Source organism: Protomyctophum bolini (genome assembly GCF_963924005.1).
Source record: "Protomyctophum bolini genome assembly, chromosome: 23".
Lineage (NCBI taxonomy): Eukaryota > Metazoa > Chordata > Actinopteri > Myctophiformes > Myctophidae > Protomyctophum > Protomyctophum bolini.
In genome coordinates this window covers 17108708-17121147 of record NC_137884.1, presented here as the reverse complement: position 1 = coordinate 17121147, position 12440 = coordinate 17108708, and the positions used below count along the sequence as shown (strand labels likewise).

Sequence of the window (12440 nt, the reverse complement as noted above, 5' to 3'; positions counted from 1 at the left end):
CTCAAGGCCCCCACGGCCCGTGAGTGTGTTCAATGAGTTGCTCTAGGATGGTGACGTGGTCTGTTGATACAGTACCTTTAGCTAAACAAGATTGCCTAAACATACTGTGCATGACTGTTTTTCTCACAGTGCACTACTTCAGTCAAAAACAGTACCACTTGGGAGATGCGACAGTACACAACCACAGTCTTCCACTGTTGGCCACTAGGGAGCTTCCCAGTACAACCACAGTCTTCGACTGTTGCCCAAAGGCAGCTAACAGTACAACCAACATCCACTGTTGGTCATTGGGAGCTGAGCTGCTGAGTTGTTTTAAGAGAAGCTTCCTTCTGGAGAAAAAGAAAAGAAATGAACTCTATTTATCTGACTAAAGCCCTTCCGGAGAGAGACCTCACGTTGCCTTTGTCCCCCATTTTGCCCTAACCGGACCACAGACAGCAGGGCTAGTCAAAACAAATGACCTCAGCCTCTGTCACACACAATCTCATATACTTACTGTAGACATTATAATCAAATCACCCACACCAGCGGACATTGACAGCCTTAGACAGACGCGCGCGCACACACACACACACACACACACACACACACACACACACACACACACACACACACACACACACACACACACACACACACACACACACACACACACACACACACACACACACACACACACACACAGTGGGTGCATAGTCTGTCTTCCCTAGGGAGACAGGTCTGCCTATGACAGCCTTTCTCGATCGCAAGACTATGTGCTCACCGAGTCTCTACCCAATTTAAGATTTGTCTTTGTTTTGGGTCGGTCACGATGCTCAGGTATTCTGCCACAGTGTATTCTCCGTTTAGACAAGTGGGGTCGGGCGATTCCAGCACCATCCACAGAATGCTCCCAGTGCCTGCTGCTCGCCGGGGCTTTATAAAGTGCTGATGATCAGCATATGTGCGACATGGCCACACACCACCAGCTCCCACCCGCCTCTCCCATGAACGCCCTGGGGGTCCATTGTCCTGGTCCTGGTGTTTACTGGTGGGAGAATGCTGAAACTGCAGAGCTGCTCTATAGGGGGCACGGTGAGGACAGGACAAGCAGTGTAAAGAAATACATTCTAAAAGATCTTTTTGTTCTACCTTTAGTCACTATGCCAATGTCTAATTTCCCCCACCCACATGTAGTCCCCTACAGTTGGTCGTGAATAGTGTAGAGTAGACATGTGGTTCTGAAAGTAGGGTCTCTTCTTCCAGGAGCCTTTTAGGAGGATTCAAGGGGTCCCCATTATAAATATGGATTATGGAACCAAATGGACCCTTATAGGTCTGTAAATCTCAGAGTTATAGGGTCTTAATTTAACCATATAGCACTGTATTAGTGTACTAAGAGTGAACGAGCAATTACTAATGTTGTGGTTGTAGGGGTGTGGCTGTGGCTCATTGGTTTAGCTTCTTTGTTAAGGTAAAAGGTTATAGAGTTCATACACATGCAGAATTCTCATACATTGCGTAGCTCCACAAACCTGACATCCATAGCCTGACCCTGACAGAAAGACACAGCCCATCTCTTCTCCATTTTCCTATTCAGTTTAAGTGACTCTGTCTGTCTCTACTGAGCCTAATAGTGCACCTTCAGGCACTATCACATAAGAGAAATGATCTCTCAAAGGGGGAGAGGGTTGGACATAGAAGATGACTGATGTGTATGCATGCCTTATGCATACATACAGTACATGTATTCATGTATGTATATTGTATACGCACTGTCACAGCCCCTGTAGTTGGTCTACTAGGGCCTGTGTGGCTTGTTAGGTAGGACTAGTCTTGTGCTTCCCACAGGTCCTGCCGAGTTGCCAATTGGGTGCATTGGGAGCACCTGGCCAGTGTTCCCAGGCTGCACTATAAGAGGCTGGGTGTGGCCACACTCAGGCTCTCTCTCCTTCCATGAGAGCAGCAGCATCTTTGCACCATTCAACACCCCACACTACACCCACCACACATCCACTCACTTACACTACTGATCTACTGAATAACACACTCCACCTTAGTATTGTTTGTTTGTTTTGATTAATATGTTAATTTATATTGTAAATAAATATTGGTTTGTGCACTTTTAAACAGCCGTGTGTCTTCCGCCTTTGTTATGGCTCAAGAGCCAGGTCATAACAGCACATTATGCATACACATTAACTAAGCACAAATGTAGTTAATTGTAAGTCTAAATTAAATTCTTAACCTGACTCCACTGAAAATAATAAAATAAAATAATAAAATAAATACATACAACATAGATGCAATGACAGTCGAGTTGACCAAAGTTTGGCGGAGCCCGACCCCACCTCCCAACGGCTCTGCTGGAGGGTAGGCTAACGTGGATTCAGAAGACGCAAGGGTGCAGTGGGCTGCATAGACATATATAAAGGCTAGATGGCTCAAGGCGGAGTCTCTGACGTAGTTCCCCCGGCAGCCATCTTGCTTCGGGGCTACAGTACAGTATGTTCAATGGCAGACTTTTTACATGAACGTCATATAAAAGCATATACGTATGCGGAAGTCTCTGACGTTTATAACAAACCAAACCGTTTGATGAATTAAGATGGCCGCCACAGCGCGGGTGAGCCATCTAGCTTTCTATGGTGGGCCAGACCTCGCAGAGCTGCGACTGCTGCTGCTCTGTTCACAATAAATTGTGGCAGGTACGTTCACAACTATACTGTACAGTGCGGCTCCGTTTATAGACAAAAACACATATACTGATGTCTCGTCAGGCCGCTGTAGCAACACTATAATCTAAAACACGCTTTCCCGGTTTTGAATTGAATAGCAGGTACAATAGGAATAGCTGCATCAGTGTTCATGTGATCCGTTTGCAACTCTGAGAGAGTTCAATGAACACTGTGTGATGCACATCACGCACAGTGGCTCATCATCATCATCATAGCTGCTGCTGACTGGTCTGGAAACCAAATATACGAATACTAATATTCTAACCCAGCCAAAGGCTGGGTTAGTATATTAGTATTAGTATATTTCATATAGAGTATATTGGTACATAGTATATTTGTTGGATTAACGCACCCACGGCTGTGTGTGTGCGCATGTGTGTGTGTGTGTCACAAGCCATGGGCACAGCCAGAGCATAGGGCCCTGCAGGCCAGATCCATATGGAGCGTGTGTGTCTGTGCGCGCACGCGTGAGTGTGTTTCTATGCATGATGTTTAAAATATAGCAGAAACAAGGGCACATCAGAGCACAAAATATGCATAGTGAGTATTAGTGACAAAGAGTGTGAGAAGAGACAGAGTTCAGACAGAAAGGCAGAAAGATTAGATAATCAGATACTATAGGCATCCAGCTGCTGTAGATCGATAGATACATTACGTAGTCTCAGTAATGTACTTACTAATGCAGGATGAAGGCAGGGTGCCTATGAAATATTAAAATGGCTGTGGTTTTCTCCCTACAGCAAAAAGCCATCCTTAACCTACAGTAATTACGTAACAGTAGAATACGGAAATCCAATCATTTAAAAAGCTTTCATTCAAGTCACAGCAGTCCAGGTCATCGTTTATCACAGGGTATCCACTTTGAGAGTCATTTATCACAGGGTGTCCTTACTCCTTAGCTACTGTAAATGATTACAGTAGCTAATCCCCCCCCTCCCCCCCCCCACACTCCCCAAAAAAAAAGCCAGAGAACCCTGAGGACCACTGGTTTGTAAGTGTATGGAATTTAAATGTGTATAACACTGTGCATTTGGAACGGGGAGCTTAAGTTCTCTAGAAACCTTCACTTGACAAATAATTGTTGAGGGGGAAAAATGAAGTAAAATCAATAGTCTGGTTTTATTACAATGTTTGGATCTGGGCAATATGAGAGGGTGTTCTCGTATCGATAGCAGCCACATAAATCCATCTTCTCATTGGTATTCCTCTGTGCCATTGCTATGTAAAAGGTATTGATGAATAGCTACAAACACGTGGCCTTGGTACGTGACTATGGGCTGAAGTATGACATGACTTATACTATGTATGTGTACGTGCGTGTATGTGTGTCTACAGGAGGGCGTTGCATGCGTCAATCTGTGCATGAACATGTTAGTATGTATTTGCGTGACTGTGTGTGTGTGCCCGGCTGCCCGCCCTTCAGGTCAAAGCCATTGATTCTGTGCCTATAAAAAGTTAAACGTGCACGCGCACACACACACGCACACACACGCACACACACACAGGATCATGTGTGGCCCCTCCTATATTCAGCTATTAGTGTAGACCTACACAAACATTACATTCCCATTGACAATGAATGGAGAATTTTACCTCATAGTGTCTGAGCAAATCGGCTCCGTGTCCATTTTATGATGATGATGGTGATGATGATAAGAGCACTTAGTGAACTAATTAGAATAGTGTTGGTCCTTATCTTTAGGTATAGAGGTTATCAGTGGCGTTGAGGTCAGAGGTCATTGAAGAAGCTTCCTGGTTCTAGGGCCGACCGCCTGAAATAAAGTGCTACAGCTTGGACAGTCCCCCCTGTAGATGTCTTTAAAGCACCGCTCAGAAACCACCTCGTCAGCTTTTACAACATTGTTCTGCCTGATTTGCTGCAGTTTTCATGCTCTTTGCTATTGTTTTATTGTCTTGATGTTACTCTGTTTTAATGTTTTTTTCTTGTTTTTCTCTTTTCCGCCCTCATTTTATGCCATGAAAGGTGCTACATATAAAATAAAGTTTACTATTGATGGGTTTGGAGAAGGTGAACTCTTCATGACATCTGACACAGGAAGCATCTTGATGTCAATCTCCTCTAACGTGACTCTCCTCTCTCTCCTCTCCACTCTCAAGTCATTTACACTGCGTAGCATGATGGCGTCACGCCACAAAGATGGCCGAACAATAAGCTTGGAGCAGAGAGATGTGCTATTTTAATTACCTTTAATGGAAAATGTATTGATCCATTTCGTCGTTGCATGTTGAATCTAGAATGTAGTACCGTTCCCCCTCATCGTCGTCGTATGTATTGACACTGACCGTCCTGGGTAACATGTTCAGAGGAACAGTACCACCACCACCATTATAAACGTATGGAAAGAGTCTCTCAGTGAAGGTGTGTGTGAAGGTGTGCAGGCGTGTGTTAGTATCGGGATCAGAGAAGGACAGCTCACCTCCGTTCCGGTCCAGCTTGACTCTGATCCTCCAGGGTTTCGGATTCACCGAGAGATCAGTGATTGATCCCGAGGACTCGGCCGTGTATCTATCTCGATATAACTCCACTCTCCAGCATGGGCCCTCACCGTCTCCTTTCCTCTGGAAAGACTCCGTTAGCACACCTACTGTCCAGTCTGTGTTGTCCCCGACCTCCACATCCCAGCTGTGAGTCCCCGGGTCAAAGCCCTCAGAACCCAGGACACCGGACCACCAGTCAAACCTCTCTGGGTTGTCAGGAAGCCGTGGCCGTTTCTCTCCAGGTCTCACGCTGGTCAGGTCATCAGACAGCGTCTGCTGTGGATGGGCAGTGTTGGGGTCCAGAATGACAGGCACGTAGGAGACAATGTCCTTCATCTTGTCCCAGACTCTGAACGCCAGGTTTCCCAGGTGTCTAGTCACATCTATCAGCACCCCCGAGACCAGCTGTGGGTCCTGCAGTGTGAACTGGACTCTTTCCACTGTGGCCTTGTAGTTCTGTGGAGATGAGATGTGTTCAGCTCTCAGCTCCTCCTCTATGGCTCTGATTGTGTTTGAAATGGTTGATCTCTCTCTGTTCAGACCCTCAATCTTCTCCTTCATCAACTGACTCTTCTGCTGCTCTTCCTCCCTCAGTGCAGCAATCCTAGCCTCCTCTTCCTCTTTCAGGAACTGATGAAGCTTCTTAAACTGTTCCTTAATCCTCCTCTCCGTGTTCTGGGTCTGGACCTCGATGTGTTCTGCTGCTTGCTCACACTTTGTTTTGACGTCATTAAAGACCTTTAGTTTCTCCTGCAAGATCGTCAGTGATTCCTCGGCTGCCTCCATGGGATCCATTTTCCGATGTTTCTCTGCAATGAAGGTCTCACACAGGTTCTTCAGGGCCAGGTTACAGGGTGGATCAGCCATTGAAGATATTTTCTTGCAAACTGGACATTCTTTTGTGTCCTTATGTTTCCAGCATTCCTGCAGACAGGCTTTACAGAAGCTGTGGCTACATAACAAGACGACAGGATGTTTAAATATGTCAAGACACACAGAACAGGAAAAATCCGCCTCTGAAAAGGACAGTTTCCTTTTTCTGAAACAGGAAGCCATTAAATCTCAGAGAAAAGCTACCAACACTTTGCTCAAGACAGGACATATATTCAGTTTAGAGATGACATCACAATGATGTCACTGTAGTCGTGTGTACATCGTGGTAGTGTGAGTGTAATTCCATGGAGATTAAGTCATATTTTTGATGTCAGTATGGAACTTCACATTTGGGCAAGAGTGGAGGACAAGAAACCTATTATGTGAAAAATATTCAGGGATTTAAATGTTAAAGAATTGGCCCAGTGGGACCAGTGGTTTGCCAGATTAACTAGAAACTGACATACGGACGGACGGACAGACACACAAACACAGACAGAAATGCTATGAACACGCTCCTTCAGGATGATTAACCCCCAATTTAAGTCATTCTGTCTAAGTTTATTTCTCAACAATGACCGCCGCACCGTCAATTATTGCGTGCCTAGCCCCTCCTATGTCCAGCTTTGAGGGTTTGTGTAAACACAAACATTGTGCTAACACAAACACTGAGTGCCATTGACAATGAATGGCCAGTTTTGAGTGTTTGTCCTAACACTAACATTGAATGCCATTGACAATGAATGGCCAGTTTTGAGTGTTTGTAAGACGAAGGTGAGGACGCAAATTGTGATTGGCCGGAATGAGATGATGTATGATGATAAGAGCGCCACTCACTTCACACACGTGTGATTTTTCACTATCTTGCACCAATCTATCACTCTCCCTCTCCATTTCTCTCTCCATCTCCTTCGCTCTCTCTCTCTCTACGTCTCTCATGCTATCTCCCATTTAAGCTATGGGTGGATGGAGGTGTGAAGCAACAGGACATGGAATGATGGACGGAGAATGACAGAGGGGCAGAGAGAGGGGGGGGGGGGTTGTAGATAGTAGGTGAATGAGGGAGGACGGCATGATGGGGGGATGGGCTGCAAGGTGGTGACGGAAGAGAGATGGTTTGCGCCCTCTCCTGCCACCCACCACCCATCTGTTCATAGGGATAGCTCATAGAGGGAGGAGAGGGGAGAGTTAGGGAGGGAGAGGTAGGTAGTTCAATTAATTATAGCCGTCACCAGAATCCTGCTGTGAATTCTATTATTATAGCCTAAACTATGTTGTGAACTATGTCTATATAGTATAGTATATATGTATAGTTTATATGTATAGTTTCATTATATAGATATTCCACTGTTACGTTCTTAGCTTACGCATGTTTCATGACAAATGCTTTTTATACGATTTTATGTGATGTATGATGCTTTTTTGTTCTTGCTTAATGTAAGTCGCTCTGGATTAAGAGTGTCTGCTAAATGCCTAAATTGTAAATTGTAGGGAGGGAGGGAGAGGTGGGGGGCAAGGCTAGAGACAGGGAGAGGAGGGGAGAGACTATACATATTTTAACATCGTTCAACCGTCAAAGCCATAACACAACATAGTTCAGGCTATAATAATAGAATTCACAGCAGGATTCTGGTGATGGCAAGAATGAATTGAACTGCATAATTTGGCTATAATTATACATGATTGGGCTATATAATTATTACACATTGCCATTTCACCAGAAGTAAATGTTGGTATGTGATTTGAGGTGATCTCGGGAAAATCCCTTTCCATCCAGAGATCGCTGGAATCAATAAAACTATAAATAACTGGGACTAATGCATAACTAGCATAGATTTTTATTTTTTGTTATTATGTATGCATGTATTTCGTGTATATGTGTATATAGATTTATGTATTTAATTTTGACTGTCTTTCCGACCATCCTTGGGATTGTGGGTGGGGGGTGGGTGGGATAGGGGATTGAGTTTTATTTTTCATTTTCATATTTGATATGTCTACTCTGTTTAATACTTGCCCCTGGATTTGTCACAAAAACTTTAATAAAAAGATTTTGAAAAGAAACAATGAATAACTAGCATAGAATAACTATTATTGCAATTCTTAGCCGTGCTGTGCAGCCATACTGTCTTGGGGGGGGTAATGGTTCAATGCAATGTTGTGTTATGTAATACTGCACGTGCTGCAGCAGCATGCAGGCCTGCTTTAACTAGTGAGACTGCAGTATCACTCCTGGAATTGTTTATGAAGGTTTTTCTACTCCAGTCTTTGCCTGGTTGCAGTGTAAACACTATGATACAATATGGCACATTTCCCGTAAGTCGTTTGGTCGGTCACGCCCCCATATATGGTCATGCCTCGTGACATCACGTGATGTCATCAATATTAAGCCCAGATATGGAGATCCCGGATATCATCAATATATTGGCCAGCAACTCTACATCTCACCTCAAACCCTTAGATCTCCATATATGGAGCTGACCTGTTCTGACATTCCATTAAGTTGAATATTCCCCATCCATCCTTCCTCTTCGATGTCTCCCTTTTGACTGATACCTGTCCATTTAAACTCTAGACGGGCCTCGGCAGCTGGCAAAAACTAGAGTTCTCAACAGGCCCAAAAACGAAGGCCCGGCCCTACCTGGGCCCTCATTAAACCCTGTACACTCAAGACACTGCCCCCGCTGCCACCCTTAGATCTCCATATATGGAGCTGACCTGTTCTGACATTCCATATGTTGATCTGACCTCATCAAACCCTGTACACTCAAGACACATTCCATATATGGCCAGTACAGAATTGATTCCATATGTTGATCTGACCCACCATTCTAAAGCACCAACGCTCGCCCAGCAATCTGCCGTCACCCAGGCGGATGCGTGCACGCAACATCGCCCTTTAGGACGAGGTCGCTTCTCACCCTCATGCGTCTTACTGGTGGTATTATAATTGTAACACTGATGACATACAACACAGTGGGCAAAATATGGGCACAGAAAGACAGGATAGTACAGTATGCTTCCGTATTCCACACGCATTTATGGGATCTGTCTCTCTGTTACGTTCACTTGAGCTCATTTCAACACACACACACACACACCTCTGACTGTCTGTCTCTGTCTCTGTCTGTCTGTCTGTCTGTCTGTCTGTCTGTCTGTCTGTCTGTCTGTCTGTCTGTCTGTCTGTCTGTCTGTCTGTCTGTCTGTCTGTCTGTCTGTCTGTCTGTCTGTCTGTCTGTCTGTCTGTCTGTCTGTCTGTCCGTGCCTGTGTATGTGACATATGGCAGGCATACGAGTGTTGAGCAGCAGGTTGGTGGTGGGTACTGCCAGGCTCGGGGACACCTGATGGGAAGAACATTTATGTCTGCCATGATCTCGCCTTCAGCCCACCCTCTGCAAAAGGCACATTGGATAATCATATTGTCCTGTCACCTCGGCTGGGTGTGGGCACTGGGCACGTTGTTACATTGTACTGTAAAAACATTAAGAGCGTCTGCTAAATGCCTAAATTGTAAATTGTCCATGCATGGTTAAATACGTATTAATAAGTGAAAGTTGCTCAGTCAAATTTGCTAACTACATTTTCATTTTGAATACTATTTTCTAAAGATATTAAAAGATTTTCCAGAAATGTGACGCATTGTGAGTTTATACATTGTAATTTGTAAAAATGTTTTTCCCTTCCTAGAAATGTAGTGGAGTCAAAGGTGACGCGCCCTTTAACAAGCCCTGGTGACAAATTTGATGAGAAACACCTGAAGTATTGGTAATGGTGACACGTGTGAATGGCATTTGGCTTTTTCTAATCCAATTAACGACAGTAGACTAAACTAAAACACCTGTACATTGGTCATACAAGCATCCATTAAGGAGATTAAAACGCCATTTGCGTTTCCACATTTGCTGACCTTGCTTCGGGTCGTCCTCCAGCTGTCAGCTTACAGTATACCGTAGTCTCCTCTGCTTTCTGGAAGGGAATCAAACCTGCAACACAGAGAGAGAAAATACTTTAGATGAACAGCAGGTCCCCAAACAATACTCAATACTCTTTTTTTAAGAGGACATTACTCAATAACACATGCTCACGAAATCCTGATCCATGCTCATCACCTTACTGTAGGTAGGCTGTGAGGAAGGATTAGCATGGGGAAAGTGACAAAATAAGGGAGTCTTTATTTGATTCTGATTCTGATTAAAGGAGAACTCCGTGTCATGATTCATGACCTTATCTGCTTGACCCAGTGGTCGAGCAGATCTACGTAAGCAATTTGATAGAGGATACCATCAACTACATAATCAGAGAGAATGATGTCTGCGCACATTCTGTTCTTATCCTTGTTTTCCTATATCTGCTAGGCACGCCATGTGTCCACTCACTGTTCAATACTGTACATATTTCCCTGTGTGTCTATTAAACTTTAGAATGTGTTGCATTAATGCTGCCAGCGGCGTCACGTTCTCTGTGCGTGCGTCGTGCGACTCAACTGAATCAACGCTCGCCATCCCTTGTTTAGATGGAGACTCATCATGAGGGAGCACTCGGGAACAGCAGTCACCCAGAATCACAATCACAATAATAAATAAATAACACATTATCTACATCATGCATTACATCTACATCCATTTGCCTAACAGCTGCAGTGAGAAGGCTAACGGCTCGAGACTATAGACTCGCAGGGGATCTCAACCATTTCAGGCTGACTGTGACCCCCCCCAAAATAATCATATGTGAACTGTGGACCCCGCCCCCCGACCCTGACAAGCACATGGAATAGTAGGAGTTGAAGCATTACACTGTGTTTGACTCGGTTCCACAGATAAATAGTGAACATTTAGTCGATCTACAAGGCGTTGTATTACAATTGTGTCCTTTCTTTCTTTTTTCTTTTTTTTTGGCATTTATTTATATACATGTATTTATTGTCACTTCACTGTCATCACTGTCAGTCTGTCACCGGGAAAAAAATGTGGGGACCCCCCTGGGGGTCTGTAGGACAAAGGGGGAATAAATGCCCTCTTTATAGTGCAATCTACATAAACAGAAGTAATCTATGTGTGGGTTGATTCATTCATTATATTATGTTGCCGGTGTTGGACATGCGTCGCATGAACGAGTGGGCTGATTCGTCCCGCCTCCCGAGGGACTCCCAAGCAAATGACTCACTGACTGTCACACAATGTTCCCCTCAGCCGTGGGACACCGTGACACAGTCACTACCCAAAACAAATAACCAGCAGCAGCAGGCCCTTTGTTACTTTTACCGCCAGCAAGTAGTACATACATACATCACATGGACACACGAACACACATGTGCAGTGTGCACACACACACACACACACACACACGCATGTATGCGCAAAAAAATCATGAATGTGCAAATGCTCATGTGCACACAAAGGCACATACACACACATATATTTCGATACACATAATTAATGTGTATTTGAGATTTATGCAAACACATGTGCACCAAGAGGACATCCACGCACACACACAGAGAGAGAGAGCCCCCAACATCCGCGCGTGCACACACACACACACACACACACACACACACACACACACACACACACACACACACACACACAGAGAGAGAGAGAGAGAGCCCCCTCCACTTCTATGGCAGACTTCATGAGCGTGAATGCATTATGTTAGTCTCCAGAGACAGAGGGATCTATTCATCTCTGATGAGCAAAACAAACGTGACATATGAAAGGTGCAGCTCCATTAAGAGCTGTGAGACATGAACACTATACAGTGAGCTGAGACCACACACCATTAACCATTCTGGACGGTGTTTTAAGCATTATACTTTAGCTATTGAAAGAAAAAAAAACAGATCTACAAGCTTGTAGAGTTAGGGTAACGTTTTTAGCTCAAATCTTTGATTTTTTTTGGGGGTTCCCTGAAACAACATAATTTCAGATCGAGGTCGGCGGCCATATACATATAATTCTGGGGGTCCTTGACATGAAAAAGGTTGAGCTGTTAGGATTTAGAAGCCTTTTTTTTAATCAACCAAAATGGGTTAAGCTGTAACGTTGGCCACAGCGAGAAACGTAACACAACACAACTGTCAGAGACAGAGAGAGAGAGAGAGAGAGAGACCAATAAACGGCTCACAAGGGAAGAGAACGAAAAAAGATACGCTAATAAACCTGACCCCGAGCCCTAAGACCTAAACTGTTACCATGGAGATGAAGAAATGTGAAGATAGAGAAGACAGTATAGAGCGCAGTCCCGCCCCCTACCAGGGCCCAGGAAATTATTCTCCGTAAATTTTCCTCATAGACATTTCAAAAGGTATTTATTTATTGACGTTCACGCCGCAGACAAAGCCAACTCTTGTC

The 12440-nt window shown here is 44.4% G+C and overlaps 2 protein-coding genes across 2 annotated transcripts in view; both read right to left on the bottom strand.

The window, feature by feature from the left end:
• Positions 1 to 12440, bottom strand: part of LOC308311331 (neuronal cell adhesion molecule-like) — a 92544-nt gene that overhangs the window by 47495 nt on the left and 32609 nt on the right. Inside the window, exon 2 of the mRNA XM_080758006.1 lies at positions 9998 to 10073. The gene's annotated coding sequence lies outside the window, so the exon portion shown is untranslated. The remainder of the gene's footprint in view (positions 1 to 9997; positions 10074 to 12440) is intronic.
• On the bottom strand, positions 4926 to 6083 carry LOC308310683 (E3 ubiquitin-protein ligase TRIM35-like; the record flags this gene model as incomplete). The annotated part of the gene is made up of 1 exon (XM_080757062.1): positions 4926 to 6083. One exon carries the CDS (start codon positions 6081 to 6083, stop codon positions 4926 to 4928), a length of 1158 nt encoding a protein of 385 aa, XP_080613188.1.